At 39.7% G+C, this 20,043-nt stretch overlaps 1 protein-coding gene across 1 annotated transcript; it reads left to right on the top strand.

Moving 5' to 3' along the window:
* Window positions 1-2,961: 2,961 nt before the first annotated feature.
* Window positions 2,962-18,266, top strand: SNTN (sentan, cilia apical structure protein). The gene is made up of 4 exons (XM_077128797.1): window positions 2,962-3,096; window positions 5,093-5,127; window positions 13,476-13,615; window positions 17,331-18,266. The coding sequence occupies exons 1-4, from the start codon at window positions 2,987-2,989 to the stop codon at window positions 17,487-17,489; spliced, it is 444 nt and encodes a 147-aa protein (XP_076984912.1). The 5' UTR covers window positions 2,962-2,986; the 3' UTR covers window positions 17,490-18,266.
* The last annotated feature ends 1,777 nt before the right edge of the window (window positions 18,267-20,043 follow it).

The raw sequence follows: 20,043 nt of genomic DNA, 5'->3' as shown, positions 1-20,043 counted from the left end.
ATGCAAACATTTTAGCAATCTTATTAACTGAGTCAGAAACTAAAGGTGTGCGTATTCTGGCCCTTTTGCACTGGGGATGGGACAAGTTCTTTTCAAAAAAGAAACTGATGACCAGCCTGATGGCATTTACCTACAACAGTGACTCCTACAGTGATTATAGGCCACTTCCAGAATCTAGTCCTTTCAGACAGGAAAATGCACACACATGAGAAAAAACGTCACTTACTTCTAAGATGTTCTGAAATCCCCTATCCCCATAAAAATTACTTATGGAGTCCTGGAACTTCTGGAACCCCAGAGGAGAATTTAGCACCTGAGAAAAGAACAAGTCAAACCATCGAAGGCCAGTCTCTTAGAATCTCACTCTTATTATCTGTTATTTAATTACTAATGAATGGGAAGCAGGGAAATGTGAGTGCCAATGTGGTAAAAACGTTGCCCTGCGATGGCCTTTCTTTCTCACTTGAACAGTTCACCAAATCTCAAGCACCATTAACACCGTGCTAATCTTCAGCCACCTGCAGCCCGCTGGGTCGACATACTAGAGCCCCACTGTTGTTCCTTCAGGCAGGTGGTCTTATGTGCTTGCAAATAAATCTACATGGCGTCATTTGTCAAACCCCTGCTTGCCATCCACACATTTCCTTGCCCCAAACTGACACTCTCATCAGAACACTTAAGCTCTGCCATCATGTTTCCAAAGGGCCAGCTTGACTAAGGGATTTGTGAAAGCGTGTTTCCTATGGGGTTCAACGATGCGTGAAATCAGCCTAAATGCTCCATAATGTTACCACCTGAACTATCGGTAGGTGCTGCTATATCTTTCTGAGAATGCCAACTCTAATTCAGTTGTAATGAGAAGAAGGCTATCATTCAAACTGTAGATTCCCAATCTTTTGTTTCCACTACCACTATCCCCATCCTCATCCTCATCATGGTTCTTGCCCATTTGTGCCCCCTTCCTGTCCATTCTATTCTCTGTTCCTCTTTGTGCCTTAGGAAGCTGATTCCTATAGTCTCCAAAACCCAGAAATCCTTGCTGCAGGTTTCTTTATTGACTTTAGCCAACATAGGAACAGGCTGGGGATTGGAGCTTGGGGATTTCTTCCCCGCTCCCTCCTGCCTTGCCTGCATGTCTAGCAGAGACTGCCTCCTTCCAACTACAGCTTCTGTTGAGTGGTCCCTGCTCCAAGAATCCAGCCCTCACTAGGCTCCATAATACTCCCTCCCTTCCTTTACCCTTCAGGCCCAAAGGTGGAAACAGCTTTTCATTGTTGCTAATCTCTGGGGGCCTCAGTAGTCATGTTTAGTTTGCTCACCCTGCACACTCCTCTCTGAATAACCCTTTCATTAAAATCTCTGGCACATTTCCATCTGAGCTGAATTCCCAGTCTCCTGCCAGGACCCATCTCTAACATCATCTTTACGTGTTAGATTCATTGTTTAGTTATTGGTTGTTCATTTGACTTAGACATTGTGTCAAGTGCTTCACCAACATTAATTCATTCGACCTTCACAATAAGTTCATGGACTTATTAGACTTCACAATAAATACAAAGTACTACTTCATAGGTGAGAACACAGGCCTAGCAATTTTAAAGATCTTAGCCCAAAAAGCACAGCTAGTAAGTGGCAGAGCCAGAATCGGAACTCAGATATTTCTACTCCAGGGTCTCCCCCTGTAAGCACTGCTAACAGTTACTCAGTTCAGCCCACACCAGATCACCAGAAGTGCTTGTTAAAAATCCAGATTCTGGGAAGTCTACCCTCAAACTCTCCACTGAGGGAACAGCTTTAGGTGTTAACCTAAGCAGTGAGTTTGACTCACAGTTGTCACCCTGACCAAAGGGAGAGAATTTTATGGGCTGACAACATTTGGGGTGGCCTGGAATTGTGACTCTGTCCAGTGTGGGCTACAAGCCAATCAAACTTTTCACTCCCAAATTTGAAGGCAAAATGCTTAGGAACCTAGTCAGGAGGAAGAGGGAAGAGAAGAAAGAAAACCCATTCAGAGAAGCAGGCAACAAGAAAGTGGTGGTCATATTGCTGGTGAATAGTGACCACTGAGGCAGTAATAAGATGACAGCAACCCAGGTGGCCAACTGTTAGTCTGAGCAATGGCTGTTCTTAGCTTCCGCTGAGATTTCTATCTTCTCTCCCCCATCAACTCATCAGCAACTGAAGTAATAGGCAATCATTGGGCATGTCTTCCCTGAAACACACTCATTTGACTGAGTCGACATGTCCTCCAGTTTTAATAGAAAGAGCTCATTCCTGCATCTACTCTATCCACCTTACCAACCCATTATTCACAGTGAAGCCAGAGTGATCTTTCCAAAATGCAAATCTAATTCCATTAACCTCCTGGCTTAAAACTCACAAATAGTCTCCCATTCTTTTGAAATAGAGTAAAACTGTTGGGCTGCCATGCTTCCTCCTCAGTCTCAGCTTGAATCACACACACATCGGCAATCTGATCCAGCCACACTGGTCCTCTTTCAGTCCCTCCTGATCACCACTCCCTCTTGCTACAAAAGGGATTCCTTCTGCCTACAATAAGGACCCCTTCCCTTTTCACCTCATTAATGTCTACTCATCTTCAGGCATCTCTTTCCCACATACGCCTCACTGACCTCCCTGGCTAATGCCAATCTCATATCACCTCCCCTTCATAGTACTGTTCACAGATGCAATTTTTGTTGGTGCTTAATCAATTAATGTCCACCATCCCCTAAAAAACAGGGTCCCTAAAAGCAGGGTTTGTGTCTGATTTTGCTCACTATGGTGTCCCCAGCACCCTGTACAGGGTTTTGCCTGCAGTAGACACTCAAATATTTGCTGAATGGATTAATGAATGAATGAATGCCTACCTATAATAACACTGGGGAAAGGCTCTTCTAAAAGTGTTGTTGTCTGGTTGTCATAGAGTGAATAACAATGGTAACAGTTGCTTAGGAAAGGCCAGCAGACAACAAGAGTGCAAAGTATGTGTGGCTGTACACACAGCTCCCGGGACCAAGTGCTCCGTTCAGAAGGGGAGACCCATCCTTCTGCAGCCTCAACATCTACCTTAGCACCTAGGAAAATGCCCAAAAGGTCAGTGGCACTTGGCTCTCCTTTAATGAGTTTCATTTAAGCTTGCAGATGTATTTCAAAGAGTTCATATCAGCCGCTTGATATCCAAGATATTACAAGTTTGGTGTCTATTACCCACCCCAATCAAGCTCTAAACTGAATTAAAAGGAGCTAACTTAGAGTTTTGATGCAGACTGAAAAGATGATGTGATTAACACAAATATATTTGATTGCCTCTTGAGAAACCTTAGTAAATCAAAATTGGTAATAATGTTAACTGTATAGCATATTTTTTTCCAAATTATCCACAAAAGAAGGAAATTGTTTCATATCATTCAAATGTGTAAAACTGGGTGTATTAAATCATAAATGTTCTTTCCCATGTAATTCTGTTTAGGGGATCTACTTTAGTTCAAAAACGTTTTATAGTTACTTAACAAGTACTAAGTTTTCTACTAGGCTGGACGTGGGAGATATGGAAATTAGCAGCATAGCCCCAGCTCTCAAGGGTCTCATGGATTTAGATGACAGTCAGAAAATATAATATATACCATGTTGCAAGTGCATGTGTTAAAAAAGGAAAGATGTCAAAGAGACAGAGGAATCCATCCTAGGAAGGAGATGATAATGGTGCAGAGTTTTAGAAACTAAAGAGGAACTCACCAGGAAGACCAAAAGGGGTCCACCATCATAAGAGTCCAGTTTCCTAATTTTACAGGTGAGTAAAATGAGACCCTCAAAGGTACGGATCCCTTATCTAGACAGTGCAAAACCAGATCTCCAACCCCAACGTTCCTTTGGGGCTGTCAAAAGTTCTGTTACTCGTATTGGCTTTCTCAAAACCACCTCAGTCATGGCATGATGAAATATCAAGCAAACTTTGATTTGCTTTTTTAAAGGGGCAAGATTCATCTCTCTGCCTCCAAGCTGGCCTTTTTCTAATCTATTTCTGAAGTAGCAGGTGAAATAATATTCCAAAATGCAGATCTGATCATGTCATTCCTTTACCTCCCAAAGCCTTTAGGATAACAGCTCGAGTCCTCCAAAGGTCCTCCAAAGCTCAGCATGCTCTGGCCTTGGCCAGCTTCTACCATATTTCGGCCCTTTTCCAGGTTCCAACCACATTGTGCTTCCTTTGGTTTTTCAATAATGCCATGCTTTCTCCCACATCAGGACCTCAACACACACTGTTCCCTCTGCTTGGGAACACTATTCCTCCTTCTCCTACCAATTCATTAGGCTCAGCTACCAATTCATTAGGCTCACCCTGGCCAGTAAATGAGGTCACTCTTTCTCTACCTTCTGCATGTGTCCTGCCACCACTCTTTATTGAATCACTTGTCTAATATCAATCAGTCTTCTGCACTAGACTCCAAGTCCCAAGAGGGCAGAGAACATGTCCCTATCATTCACTGATGAATCTCCCAGCATAGTACCTAGATTCTTAGGTAGGTAGGACAAGCTACCAGAACAAATAAACTTCAAAACCTCAGTGATTTGCAGAGCAAGGAGCTTTTGTTTTCTTACTCATGTGACAGTTCAGGGTTGGGGTTCCAGGCCTGTGGCAGCTCTACTCCTTATAGCCATGTGGGGACCTAGGCAGATGGAGGTCCTGCCATCTTCAACATGAAGCTACCGAAGTCTCCCTGATTCTTTCTGTCTCAATCAGGTGGAAGTGGGAGAGTTCATGGGGGATCTTACAATGAGGTTGTTCACTTCCCTTGCACTTCTGTTCCACTGCAGGAAATCTAATCACATGGTCACATCAACTGTACGGAAAGCTGGAGTATGTGAGCTAGCTGGCCAGTCATGGGTCAGGCACTTTTTTACCATGTAGCAAGGGGAGAAAGGATTTTTGTAGATAGCTGGCTGCTCCACAACAATGCTCAATGAATATTTATCGAATAGTGAACACAAGAATAAATTAATTTTTAAATCACATGATTGCTTTACTTTGGATGGTGATGTCAATACCCAAACTTCCATATTCATCATGTTTCTTTGATTTTCTTGGCAGCATTTCAATATCCAAACAACTAGCTTCAATAAAAGGTAAGGTATGGGGCAACAGAGATGCATGTGCTTCTCCTATAGCATAATGACATGTCAAGATTTAAAAATAATAGGATATCATAGAGTGGCAGAGATGTAAGGTAACCTATGGATAAATCATCTCATGTTCATGATGTTCTTTTCAAAGATTTGGGAACTGAGGTCCAGTGATAAAAACTAGCTTGCCCAAACTGAGACAGCCTAGTAAAGGCAGAGCTCAGACGGGACCCCAGATCCTTTGACTCTTAACTCAATGCTTCTGCCCTGGCTTGGTTGCCTGTCCATAGGCACCATCCTCAGTACGTCCAGAGCGGGACTATGAGTATGTGACTCATGAATGTTTAGTAGAACTCAAGATATATCAATTCCCATTGGTTTCTGTGGATTGAGTGGACAGACTGTGTGGTCAACTCAGAAAGTGTAAATATCTGCCCCAGAATTCGATTTGATAGGAAACATATCTTCAGTGCTAATAACACTGCCATGAAAATAGAAAGATGAGAAAAAGAAGCACCCATATACTTGGATCATTATCTCATCCTAAAATGTGTGGCTTAGAATATTTAAAGAGTAATGGGCACAGGCCCTTGTCCATTTTCCAAAATCATTCAGTGGGACATTTCTATTTTGCAGTTGTTTTTCCTCCTAGACAGCTGGCCAAATTCTCCAGAAGGGACACTATATTTTTATTTCAATAAATCTTCATCTTGATAAAAATACTATTACTTTTACACTATTACCACACAGACAGACCTATGATTTCCATTTTACAATTTATAGAATTTCACAACTTTTAATCAGTGCTTTATCGCATTTCTAACACAACTTTGGAAAGTTGAAGAAGGATTTTAACGCTTTCTTTTGCCCCGTTCCCTCTCTCTGCTCTCTCCCTTATATAGACACACACACCATTTCTAACACTAGATTCCATAAATTAGGCTTTGGGTTCCATTATTCCAAAGCTTTAAGAAACCACAGGATAAACATGGTTTGTCTTCCCAGAATAGGAGAGGTTTTTTTTAGTTGCAAAATGTAATCTATATCCAAAAAAGCAATAAATTTCAAAGTGCGTTTTAACAAGTAGTTATAGAACAGATTTCAAAGTTTGGTATGGGTCAGAATATGAGCTTTAGTCAATGGTAGGTAATTTAAAATATTATTTATTGAACTCAGACATGAATAGGTCTTGGAGTAGAAGTCAATACAAACCCACATTTCCTCTACCAGCTACTTGGGGTGATGCCCTTGGCCTCCGAGGGGGTAAGAAGGACTTTGTGTACACGTTCACCTCCACTACTCAGGGTGGCTTTGCAGTGGAAAAGTTGAGAAGTCCTGGAGTCTTGGGAAAATCATTAGCCTAGAAAGAAGAGAGCAGAGATTTAACTCTGCCATACACCACCTGCATGAGCTTGGGCAAACCACTTCTCTCCTCTAGGCCTTCACTTTTTCATTGCAAAACCTACTAATACTCAGAAGCGTTCTAAAATTAGGTGATTCTGGCAACTTGCTGCATTAAGAGTTGTGTTTTTATTTCAATGAGTGTCGGGATCACAACAGATCAAGTGTTTAAATTATTAGTGTTCCGTATCCTAGGGCAGATGAGGAGGCAGAGACAGAACTGTCCTGAAGTTCAAGTGAGCTCCGTTCAACACTGATGTGCCAAGGCCAACAAGGAGCCAGGGTCTAGGCAAGAATGCAAAGATATATAAGACACAGGAACTAGCCTCAGGTGACACTGTCCAATATTGTAGCCTCTAGCCATGTGTCGCTTTTGAGCATGAGAAATGCAGTTAGTTCAAATAAAAATGCACCGTTAAGTATAAAATAGGTATCTTATTTTAAAAACTTAGTAGAGGAAAAAAGAATGCAAAATATGTCAACACTTTGTACTGATACATATTGAAATGATAATATTTTTATCTACTGAGCTAAATAAAATATACTATTAGAATTAATTTCATGTGACGCTTATGATAGGGTTACATTCAGCACAGTAAAAAGGGCAAAGAGGGAGCACGTCGCCCAGTCTGAGGGTTAGGGAAAGCCTTCTGCAGAACACACTGCCTGCAAAGCAACATCAAGGGGCAGTGTACGTTGTGGTAAGGATGAGACCAGTTGTGTGACCTTGGGCAAGCCACTGAACTTCTCTGGACCTCAGTTTCTTCACCTGTGAAACTGGGCTGTACCCACCGCAGAGGACAGGTGTAGAATTAAATGAGTGGCAGCCTGTGGACGCCGCGGAGGGAGGAGTGGCTGGCGTCTGGACCCAGAGCTGTGCCAGTATCCATTGCTATTGTCACCAGAACGTGAGCTCCACAAAAGAGGAATTGTTCTTGCTGATATAGTTCACTGTTCTGTCCTCTGAGCAGTGCCTGGCATTAAATACTTACAAAAAAAATACTTGTGGGATGAAAGAATGTGTAGGAAGTAACACATAGTTCAGTATTATTAATTTTTAGAAAGTGAGCTAAAGAATAGCAGGAGGGGAAGACGTGAAGAGGCTTGATTTACTGCCCTTTCTTCCACCCCCATTCCATAGGTGAGAGAGCCAATAAAAGATGCCAAAAGAGAAACGGCAACCCCTTGAATTTTTAATAGCACTTAGCTCTTATAATATGCTTTCAAATACTCCCTCATAACTCTGAGGGCAGACAGGGCAGGAGTTAAGAGGCAACCTGCTGATTTTATTAAGAAAAGAACCCAACCATTAAAAACAGAAAACCAATACTTTTTACAAAATATCATCAATATTGGTAGGACAACCAAAGGTCCTTGTTATGTTTTATTTTTAATGTTACCTAGTTCTGTTTTTACCATGAGCATTTTATATTCAAAAATAAGTGCTGTTTATTCAAAAAGAAAAAGGAGAAGGAGGAGACAGTAGCTGGTCCAGATGGACAAGGATCCAGAGTGTAGTGAGACCCGACCTTCGTCAGAGGGTTGGAAAAATGTCTGGATTCCAAGCTTCCATGGGGATGCCCTTGCAAGGGGATTTCGAGATGGGAGATCTTCCCATGGGCTTTGAGGGCAGACAAGCTTCAAATCCTTCCTCTGATGCTTCTAGCAAGGTGATGTTAAGATTCTTAATCTCTCCATGCATCATGTAAGACACCTTCACCTCCCCAGGAAAGGCAGACCATGAAACTAAAACTAAGTGCCTTAGACCGTGACTAGTGTATGTTAGGTGCCAAATAAATACTTGTTGAGTGAATGGCTTCTTAATTTTTTCCTGCATGGCTTCTTAATTTCTTCCTGCTTTCCTCCTTAGTTCTGATTCTCAGCCTCACCCTTGCTGTCAATTCACGGCTTACATTACAACTTCTGAATGCAATGCTTGCCTAGTAGCTGACTCTTCACTTAGCCTAGAACTTCAGTCTCAGAAAATTTACTGATTTACCGATTCTTTTTTTTTTTTGCCCCTTTCTCCACAGGAATTAGCTTTCTCTTCCCTCTACCTCTCCCACATTCAAGGGACCCATATTTAGAGCTCAGACTGTCTTCATGTATAAAATATATAATAATGGAGAAACAAGTTATGTTTATGGATTGGCAGACTCAACATAGTAAAGATATGAATTCTTCCAAAACTGATCTATAGACGTAAAGCCATTCCTATCAAAATATCAGCAAGGATTTTTGTAGACAGACAAGCTTATCTAAACTTTATTTGAACTGGAAAAGGCCCTAGAATAGCCAAAACAATTTTGAAAAAGAAGAAGAAAGTAGCAGGAATCATTCTCCCTGCTGTTAAATCTTATTATTTAGTTATAGTAATCAAGGCAGGTGGTACTGGCTAGAAGTATGGACACATAGATATGGAACAGAATAGAGAAACCAAAAATAAACCCACACAAAAAATATGTCCAACTGATTTTTGACAAAGGTGGAAAAACAGTTCAATAGGGAAAGGATAGTCTTCAACAAATGGTGCTGGGACAATTGGTCATCCGTAGACACAAAAGAGAAACAAACAAACAAAAACGCTACATAAGTCTTACACTTTATACAAAAACTAACTCAAAGTGCTTAAAAGTAAAACATAAAACTTTAAGAAAATAGTTGGACTTTATCAAAATTAAGAACTTTTCCTTTACAAAAGATTCCATCAAGAGGATGAAAACACTATTTAAAGACTTGGAGAAAATATTTGCAGATCACACATTCTACAAAGGATGTGCATAAAGAATATATGAATTTTGGTAATGGATGGTGGTGATGGTAGCACAATATCGTGAATAGAATTGACACCGTTGAAATATATATCTGAAAGTGGTTAAAAGCAGAAATGTCAGGGTGTATATATGATACTAGAGTAAAATAAAAGATAGTATACATCCATGGAACTGCCCATCACAAATTGAACATTAAGTGAAACCAAGGGCTGTAGCTGGTAGTACAACTATAAAAAAGTGCTTTCATCAATTATAACAAATGCTCCACGCCCATGCACAGTGTTAATAATGGGATAGTATATGGAAATCCCATATTTTATGCATGATTGTTCTGTAAACTCACGGCTTTTAATTTAAAAATTAAGAACATATAAAGAATTCTCAAAACTCAACATTTAAAATATCTAATTAGAAAATTGGCAAAAGACATTAACAAACATAAACATATATTTCTTCAAAGATTTAAAGATGACCGGCACCTAAAAAGATGTTCAACATCATTAGCCGTTGAAAAAATAAAAATTAAAACCATATTGAGATATCACTATACATCAATCATAATAGCTAAAAATATAAAAACACTTGACAACACCAAATGTTAGCAAGGAATTGGAAATACCTGGTTCACTTATACAGTGTGGAAAATGTCCATGGCAGCCTTACTCATAATAGTCGAAAACTGGAGATGACCTATATTAGGTAAATGATTAAACAAATTGTGGTATATCCATATCATGGAATACTCAGCAATTAAACAGAAAAAATTATTTATATACAATATATGAAACAACTTGTATGAACTTCAAGGGCATTATGCTAAGTGCAAAAGCCAATCTGAAAAATTGCATATTGTGATTCCATTTATATAAAATCCATAAAATAACATAATTATAGAGATGGAGATGAGTGATCTCCAGGGGCTAGGGCTAGGGAGTGAAAAAGGTAAGGGTGATTATAAAGAGGCCACACAAGGGGGTCTTGTGAAGATGGTTCAGTTCAACATCTTGATTGCACTGTTAGTTACACGAAGTTATATGTGTTAATATTGTATAGAAATACACACATATATGCACAAATGAGTCCATGCATAGCTGGTAGAATATGAACAAGCATTGTGGATCATATCAATGTCAATTTCCTGGTTTCCATATTGCGTTCTAGTTTTGCAAGATAGCATTGGGGAAACAGGTGTAGAATGTGCAGGGTCTCCTTGTACATTTCTTTGCAACTTTCTGTAAATCTAAAATTATTTTTAAAAATGTTTAAAGTACAATGTTATTAATGTGAGATGATGGTATGATAGCCCATTACAAACTCTGGGATCTGTCCTGTTACCACTTTTTGAAGAGTGCTTTGAAAACTATTGTTTTTTATTTCTTTGCTTTGTACATATGTTATACTATACAATAAAAAAATTTTTTAAGTACAATGATATTATCATTTCCCTTGTTGTTATGAGAATTAAATATGAAATTATGTAGTGTCTGGCACAATACAGAAGCTCAGTAAATGGCAAATCCATTCTTCTTTTCCAGCAACTGCTTACACATACGTCCTTGACTCACTTTAGGTTGGAGTTGATAAGTCGACACTGAGGAGAAAAGAGAAGGGACATCCAGATGAGCAAAACAAGAGAGTCCAAATGATTCAAGCTTCAGGCTAAATGGGGGGTCAAATGGCAAGGGGGGGGATGGAGAGGGCACACATTTCCTCACGCCTTTATTAGAATGCCTTGTCTGGTGTTTATATACTCAAAAATTATAATGTCACAACTTATATCTCTGTATCTTTTATCTCTGGCCCTGCTCAGAGATACAGTGAAAAAACAGAAAATCCACAACCTCCCTCCCTTCATTCATTGCTACTCTTCTCTTATCTCTCACCTTTAATTGATAAATGAGAACCTTAAAACCCTCCAATGCCTTCTCTTTACACTTTGAAGGAAATTCAGATTCCTTCCCATAGCCTATAAACCCAGCATAATTTAGGCTCTGTCCACCTTCCTAGAAATATCCTTCCAGTTTGTAGATTCCAGCTACAACTATCTTTTTCAGCCTCCTCTAATGGTTGTCTCATTTCAGAGCCTTCAGGTGCACTCCTGCCTAAACCTAGAACACCCAGCAAAGCCCTAGCCCCCCCGACACCCCACTCCTTCTCATGGCTGGCTCCTTCTCATTCCCTAGGTCTCCCATAGCTGTCGGCATTAACATTAATCTACTCATATGGCCTCCTACACAACCTACCTAGTAGTTTTCCTTCCTAATCTACTCTCTAGCTTTCCAATTTTCTGATTCTGCACTCTCTTTGCCAAATAAAAATTTCAAATTAGTATAATATACACACATACATACACAAATACATATGGAGAAAGAATTACAAACACGGATAAAACAAATATATATGTATACACACACACCCATATATAATTCTCTCGATTATTATTTATCTTTCCATTTGATTGTAAGCTATAAGAGGGCAGAGACAGTATCTGTTTTTGTCCCCTCTGTGTACTGAGCTTCTCAGGAGAGAACGAGCCCTACGGTTAGTGCTGGATACAAAAGCCATGTTGCTCAGACCCAAAGTCATTCTTTGAAACTATCACTGTTACTTGTGTCCTGAGCTGAAAGCTGTAAGATTCAGTTTTCTTTTCTTTCTTCTAATTCACTCATTCATGAGAATTTATTAGCATCTGCTCTATAGCAGACATTTGCACTGGGCACTGGGAATACAGCGATCAGAAAGATAATTTAATAGATATGATCCCTGATTTCATGGAACTGGTATTTTTGTTGGAGAGAAAGGCAATTAATATACAGTAACTGCAAAATGTATTACGTTCCATAATAGGGAAAGGATTGCACATCAAGAGAACATGAGTATGAGAATTTCCTTCACTACCCCTTGCGCAGGTCTCTGTGTTCACTCAGCATTACCCATGCAAATAAGTGAAGCTAGCACAATCCTTTCAAGTAGTTTAAACCAGAGAAACTCACTGGGAGACACTGTGTTTGAGGCCATGGGTCACAGAGGTAGCTTAGCCATTATTTGATGAAAAAACTTCTCCTGGATCTCATTCTGCTGTGAGGTGATGCTGTGATGTTCGTAGACCATAAACTCCTCAGGAGCAGGACTTTGCTTTATTCAACGAGGTATACCCAGTGCCAGGATTGAGCCTAACATATAGTAGGTGTTCCATAAATACTGTGAATGAATTTACAGATCAGAAAATCAAGGCTTAGAGGTGAGTTTTTTGCCTAAGGTCACAAGGCAAGAAGGCCATATATCTTACCCCAATCCTATTAATCCTAATTATTACAAAAGGAACTTTTGTTCTTCATTGTTCAAAGAGCCATGATCAGATACTCCCAGATGAGGAACAAAGAGCCCAGGGACCAAGTTGTACTGATGTTCCACACAGGCCCCTTGGAAGGTACAGCACTGTCCTAGTTTGCTAGCTGCCGGAATGCAATATACCAGAAACACAATGGCTTTTAAATAGGGGAATTTAATAAGTCGCTAGTTTACAGTTCTAAGGCTGAGAAAATGTCCCAATTACAAGTCTATAGAAATGTCCAATCAAAGGCATCCAGGGAAAGATACTTCGGTTCAAGAAGGCCGATGAAGTTCAGGGTTTCTCTCTCAAGTGAGAAGGCACATGGTGAACACAGTCAGGGTTTCTCTGTCATCTGGAAGGGCACATGGCGAGCACAGCGTCATCTGCTAGCTTTCTCTTTGATGCTTCCTGTTTCAGGAAGCTCCCCAGGAGCCATTTTCCTTCTTCATCCCCAAAGGTTGCTGGCTGGTGGCCTCTGCTTCTCATGGCTATATCGTTCTGCTCTCCTCTCTCTGAATCTCTCATTCTCCAAAATGTTTCCTCTTTTATAAGATTTCAGAAACTAATCAAGACCCACCCAAATGGGTGGAGACACACTTCTACCTAATCCAGTTTAACAACCACTCTTAATTAAATCACATCTCAAGGGAGATGATCTAATTACAGTTTCAAACATACAATACTGAATAAGGATTAGAAGAAACAGCTGCCTTTATAAGGGATTAGGTTAAAACATGGCTTTTCTAGGGGACGTGCATCCTTTCAAACCAGCACAAGTACCTTGTCTGAAAATGGGTCATTTCTAACCTAAAATGCATTTTTCTACCTTTCTTCTCTCATAGCTCTGGGGAAGGGCTCAGATCTGGAAAAAGCCATGGTCACCATGGCTCTGATTTTCAGAAACTCTTCTGACCCTGATGGTAAACTTGGAAAAGCCACTGCCAAATATCTGCTACAAACCCAATTTAGAAATTTCACTGAGGTAAGGAGATTAAATGCATAAAGGAATAAGGCCATGCCATAACAGCTGGCCCAAATGGCCAACAAATCCAGATAAAAGTCACCATCATCTTGTTTCATTCAACAAATGCATGTTGAGCTCTTGCCGTATGCTGGGCAGTGGGGTTCAAACAACAAACAAACTAGCAATCCAGCAGAGAAAAAAAGATATTCTAAGACAGTAATTTAAAATATTCAAAGAACTGTGAAAAAGTCTATTATGCAGTGACAGAGTATAATAGAGGGACTGTCTTCGGTGGATGGTCAAATACAGGCTGCTGAAAAATTAAGGTATAGCTGGGATCTGAAGAACATGCAAGAGCTGGCAAGGCAAAGGAGAGTGAGAATGATGGAATTCCAAGCAGAGGGAGCGGCCTGTACCAAGGCCCTGAGGCAGGGGTGAGTGAAGACTTAGAAGGTCAGTAGTTGGCCAGGAGGGAAAGGGACCTGGAAAGTGATAGGAGATAAAGCTGAGGAGGTGGGCAGAAGCCAGACCTTTCAGAGGCATAGCTTGAAGGCAGGAGAGAACCAGGCATGGTTTCTAAATCCAGGATTAGTAGATTACACCAGCTGCAGTGTAGACACCAGATTGGGGGGTGTGGTGGGGCAGAGAAGGGAAAAGTGAGTACCAGTGGGGAAGCAGCATAAAAAAAAGATGATGAAGGCTTGGAGTAGGGTATGAAGAGAGAGGGAAATGGACAAATATGAGAGGCATTTGGTGGGTAGAATGAACAGAATCTGATGATTGATTAGCTGTGAGAGTTGAAGGACATCAGGAAGCAGAGTGATCCTCTAGCTTCTGACTGAGGGAGGAAAATGCATGTGGTCCCATTCCCAAAGAAGAAAAAGACTGCAGAATAAGTAAATTCAAGGTAGGGTGGATGTGGGAGGAGATGACAAGTTTGATTAGGATGGGTCAGTTTTAAGACGGTCATGAAAAATTCGACAGTAGACACAGGCAACAGGATATGTAAGTTGGGAGGTCAGAGTAGAGGTCTGTGTTTGAAATACAGGCCTGAGAGTTAACAGGATATAAATGGTCACTGATCTAAAGGGAGTGACTGAAATCACCTCGAGGTCTATGTCTCATGCTCCCGTCACTGGGACACCATCTTCAATATTTTCTCCATTTCTGGCTGGACCCATCCCTTTCATTTACTTAGAATTTTTTAAAGTTAAGTCTGTATTTAAATAAATTTATCTTATAAGTACGCTTCATCACTATTGCAAATGTAAGTTCAGTTGGTAAAAGTGGAAACCAATAGTAAAAAATAAATAGATGACTTTCTTTTAATGTTTATTCTTATATCACCTAAAATTGCATTATATTCTACTAGCAATATATATTCATAGGGGAAATGTGTAAGAAGAAAAGAGGCCTCGTGAAGAGCTTAGAAACACCAATATTTTTTGGTAGGTAGAACAAGAAAAAATTTAAAAGGAGACAGATATCTTTAAGGGTCCATGTGTGTTCTCAGAGAACAAAAATGCAATCTTACTAAGTTGTGTGTGTATGTGTGTGGCTACGATGTGATACATACTAAAAAAAACTAAAGAGAGATGTTAATAATAGTTAGCTATCTTTGGGTGATGGGATTAAGGGTTGTTTTTATAATCTTTTTAAAAATACATTTTCTTGCTAGCAGTCAATGAAGGGGGGGTAAGGTGTATGGTATGTACGAACTTTTTCTGTTTTCTTTTTATTTCTTTTTCTGAATTGATACAAATGATCTAAGAAATGATCATGATGATGAATATACAACTATGTGATGATATTGTGAATTACTGATTATCTATGTAGAATAGAATGATCGTATGGTAAGAATGTTTATGTTTGTTGTGATGTTTAAAAAAGTTTTTAATTAATAAAAAATACATTTTCTAAATGTTTTTTACTAAACATATTACTTTTGAAATGTTCTTTAAGGAAAGCTACTTTTCTTCAAGCAGAAAAATCAGGTAGAACTTGACAGTAGGTAAAAAGCTTTGGAGAGTCTTCAAAGAAAAGGTGGGTGAATAAAACCAATAATATTAAAAAACACACAAACGAAAAACAATATTTGCCTGTATCAGAGGCCAAAAGAAACAACACTATCTCAGAAAGAAAGTGGCCCCCTTACCTGGTCTCCTGGCAACTCCTCAGGGAGCTTTTATCAAGTGCAAGAACGAGGACTTTCAGGACAAAGCATCCTCAAATTTAACTCATCATCCCTCTGAGAATACCAGAGGAAAAAAGTTAAAACCAAAGCCATTAGCAAAAATACCTCCTGCTTCATGTCCCTAAGTGCAGGTTAAACCCAGGAAAGGCAGCCAACTTCCAAATCTCCCTAACAGTAGATGGACCCAGGCCTCGGAGTAATGCTGCCATCTCCTTAAAATGAGAGACACCAGAAGGCAGAGCCATCCTTCACAGGACTCAAGGGGCAGCCCATCATGGTGCATTCTCAGTATCAGTGGTGCTCTTAACTTTACCCAGCAACCATGTGAAGTCATGCCTGAGCGCTGTGGACCAGCCACCAGCTTCTGTGAGATGCCCTAAGGTACATGAGCCTGGAAAAGACAGCAGAGGCCCACTCACTGCTCACGAAGCTTTTTCCTACAACTCCAGGGCAGAGTTCAACAGTAAACTAAGCAGGACTTTTGGCTGAGGCCTGGGCTCTAAGGGGAATGTCTTTCCTCTAAACCCAGACATAATTCTTGGCACCTCAACACTCTATAGCCGGTCAGATGTAATAAGATGGAGCACCTACAGGCATTGCTAAGAAGATACAAAAACAAGACGGCTGGTCATGCCTCCAAAAGATTAAACCTGGATTAGTTCCCTGTGCTTATAATATGCAGGAAAATGGGGAAAACAGAAAAGAAAGACCCACACCCATCTCTGACCTTCGAGCAAACATTGGTCCATTCGAATACTAGCAAGTGGTCTGATGGTTGTCTTGGAATCTGACTTTTTCGTATAGCAATCGGCTCCCTTGGACAGAGCAGTGGAGAGCTCCCTTTTCCTTCCTGGGAAAGTCGCCTAGGACGGTGACCCTTTGAAGAGAACAAGCCTAGAGAAACAAAAACAGACCTAAGCCTATAAAAGGAACGTATCATTGTTCCAAAGTGCCTTAGTCATTACAGTGATTTTTTTTTTTTTTTTGGTGCAGCTAGCTCGTGAGTGAGCATTTTTGGTTTAACTAGCTGAGTACAGCAATGAATAAAATTATGTTAATGTTTTTAATACCACTTGGAAAGTTATTTCTCAATCTCTATTTTGTAACTGAAAAGCTTTCCAACTACATTCCATTGTTTTTTTTTTTCCTTCAATCCGACTGTTTATGAGGACGATGAACTTGGGTTTGATTTATGACCAACCTAAATGCTTTTTAGTATTTTATTCCATATTCCTAGATAATCTTACTGTTAAGTGAACACACAGTGGACAGTTCCTAAAACAAAGAGGTTATATTTTGAAAACATAACAATGTTTGTGTTCACAGAAAGGTAGAGAGGTTAGAAGGTAAGAGCATGGGTTTTGGAATCAGGTAGACAAAGTTTTGAATCCTGCCTAACTTGGGGCAAGTTACTTAATTCTGGTAGCAATTCAACATGTTGTTATTGTTGATAATACATTTACTATTTCTTATTATCTGTAAACCTGCATAGACCTGCACAACGAATGCACTTTGATTAAATCTTCTTTATTCTTACAGGGACAAGAAACCAAACCCAAATACAGAGAGATCCTTTCTGAACTTGATGAGCACACAGAAAATAAGCTTGATTTTGAGGATTTCATGATCCTGCTCTTAAGCATCTCTATGATGTCCGATCTGCTGCAGAATATATGGAGTGTAAAAATTCTGAAATAAACAGTTTTGAAAATGTCACTGGACAAAATAAAGGCAAAGGACAGTTTTACATGATTAAAGAGTTTTCCATCTTAGTTTTAATTAATTGAACACAGTGATCAGGCATCTGGGATTTCCTGGTTTGTTTCTGGTTTGTTTCTGATTTGTAGTATTCAGACCCAATATTATTCTAAAATCTTACTCATATTCTTCAGGAATGTTTGAATAATATAGTCTCTGGGTGCTTTGCAATTTGATAGATTTTAAACCACTGATTGTTAGATTGCTTTTGTTGAGTAAGCGGTGATTTAGTGCACCCCTCACTCATTCGTCAAATGATATTTGTTGAATTCTTACTTTATAGAAGGCAAAACTGGGGTTAAAGTGATGCACTGGCCAAACAATCCCTGCCCTCATGGATCTTTCAGTCTAATGGAAGAGATGGATATTGAACACCTTATTAATCAATTGCATATATAACTATAATTGGGATAAGAGCTACAGGATGCTAAAAGAGCTATTCACCTGACCTGGGCTCAGTGGTCAGAGTAGTCTACTGATATTCTGTAAAATGAAACAGTAGGGGAAAAAGGAAAAAAAAAAAAAAAAAAACAGATCAGGGCTGCAGGTGGGAAGTAGGATTGTTAACAGATGGGCATAAGGGAAATTTTAGAGGGGATGGAAATGTTCTCTATCTTGATTGTGGTTTTAGGCTATTTGCATTTGTCAAACTCTTAGAACCATATACTAAAAATGGTGAATTTTATTGTGTGTAAATTTTACTTAAATAAACATTTTAAAAACATAAAACCCAATATCCTTGTATATATACCTATCAACTACTACACAGAGACTAAATGATTGACAGAATTTTCAGTTCTATCAGTCAGTCTCCACATCTTGGGAGTCAAAGTACAATCCAGTGCCTGAAACTCTGGGACAGACTTTTACAGAGATTTTTATGTTTGGTTGGGATTTGGCAAACTTTGGTAGTATTCATTTGCTAATGTACTGGTAAACCAGAAATGGAATGGTTTTTAAAAAGGGAATTTAATAAGTTGCAAGTTACAATTCTAAGGCCGTGAAAATGTGTTGGCTTAGAGAGAGAGAGAGAGAAAGGCCACATCTCCATAACAAAAGAGGTTCTCTGGGGGTGACTCTTAGGCATCATTTTAAGTAGGCTTAGTCTATCCTGCCCAGAGATAACCAACCACATCATTCTTGCTAACCCTAAAGAACACCAGGGCTCTATCTGAGCTAGTACAAAAGTTGCACACTCCAAGTTTACTTTTCAGAAACCTAAAACCTTCAGATGGTTCCTTGGCTAGATGAATCCCGAAATGCAGAGGTGCCAGCCTCTCCAAGAGCATCAACCAGTTCCATTCTCCTATCCCACATTATCAACACCCCTTTTCAACATGAGAAAAGTGAGAATGTTCATAACCCAAATATCTCTAAAGATTGGGAGAAAGATCAAAGGAGAAAGAGGAGTTAGAACAGGGATGTTAGGGTTTAACAAATGAGTAGGACTACTGAATCATTGCATTGATATTTCTTTTTTGTTTCCAGTGTCTTGAAGTAGCTAGAAGGAAAAACCTGAAATTATGGGACTGAAACCCATACCAAACTTTGAAATCTGTTCTAGAACTAAATGGTAAAATGTACTTTGTAATTTGTTGCTTTTTTGTATGTATATTATATATCATAATAAAAAGAGAGAGAGAGAGAGAGAAAAAAAACCCTTTCAGGAAAAAGAACAATTCCCTGGCTCTGGTAAAGTGTTGTCTTCCCCAGTGTTCCAAATACAGTAACACCCAACTTCTTGCCTCCTTCCTGCCAAACTTCAGAAATTCTAACTCCAAAAGTTTATATATAATGCAAGAGAGAGCTCCCAAATTTTACCATCTATCACCATTCTAAGAGAAAGCAGGTACGTTGAACAGAGGCATTCAAATGTAATTATCTTACAAAGTTAAAAAGAGACTAAAGAACATTCCAACTTTCAAAGCCTTCCTGCTTTGAGCTATTTCCTAGAGTTGAGTGAGAGGGGAAAGAACAGAACAAAGTTTCTTTCTCCACTTTCCCTGTTTTCCACCAAGGGCTCATGCTATGGGCCAGGCACTATTCTAGGGGCTTTACAAATATCAACGCAGAACACCCCTATTAGGGAGGTACTTTTATTAATACCATTTTATAGATGAGGAAACTTAAACACAAGAGGCTTTGATTTTCCCAAAGTCACACCATTGGCTGATTGCTGCCCTCCCCAGGAACACTGCTGGTTTTGTTATAATATTAGACTTGGTTGTGAGCAGTAATATCATAACTCAACAAAAATAGCTGTGCATATTTCAGATACAGTGGGAAAGAGAGCAGCACCAGCTGGGTCCTGGAGAGCCATTTGGCATTCCTCAAATAGAACTCTGTGGGCTGCTCCCCCTCAAGGCCCTTTGTGTCTCTGTAGCAAGTTGCTGAATATGGCAACCTTGGTGACCAGTGAAAAGATCAAATTCACACCTTTCAAGGAAGGAAAAAGAAGCCCCTGGCCAATGGTGTGGTGAGAAATCTTGGAGCC

Source organism: Tamandua tetradactyla, chromosome 15 (assembly GCF_023851605.1).
Source record: "Tamandua tetradactyla isolate mTamTet1 chromosome 15, mTamTet1.pri, whole genome shotgun sequence".
Taxonomy (NCBI): Eukaryota; Metazoa; Chordata; class Mammalia; order Pilosa; family Myrmecophagidae; genus Tamandua; species Tamandua tetradactyla.
The sequence above is the reverse complement of the archived record's forward strand: the minus strand, read 5'-3'. Positions and strand labels throughout refer to the sequence as shown.

Coding starts and splice junctions, on each gene's coding strand:
- SNTN (XM_077128797.1), top strand. CDS start 2,987: ATGTGTGGCTGTACACACAGCTCCCGGGACCAAGTGCTCCGTTCAGAA. Junction 5,128..13,475: donor ACAACTAGCTTCAATAAAAG/GTAAGGTATGGG, acceptor CTTCTCTCATAG/CTCTGGGGAAGGGCTCAGAT. Junction 13,616..17,330: donor AATTTAGAAATTTCACTGAG/GTAAGGAGATTA, acceptor TTATTCTTACAG/GGACAAGAAACCAAACCCAA.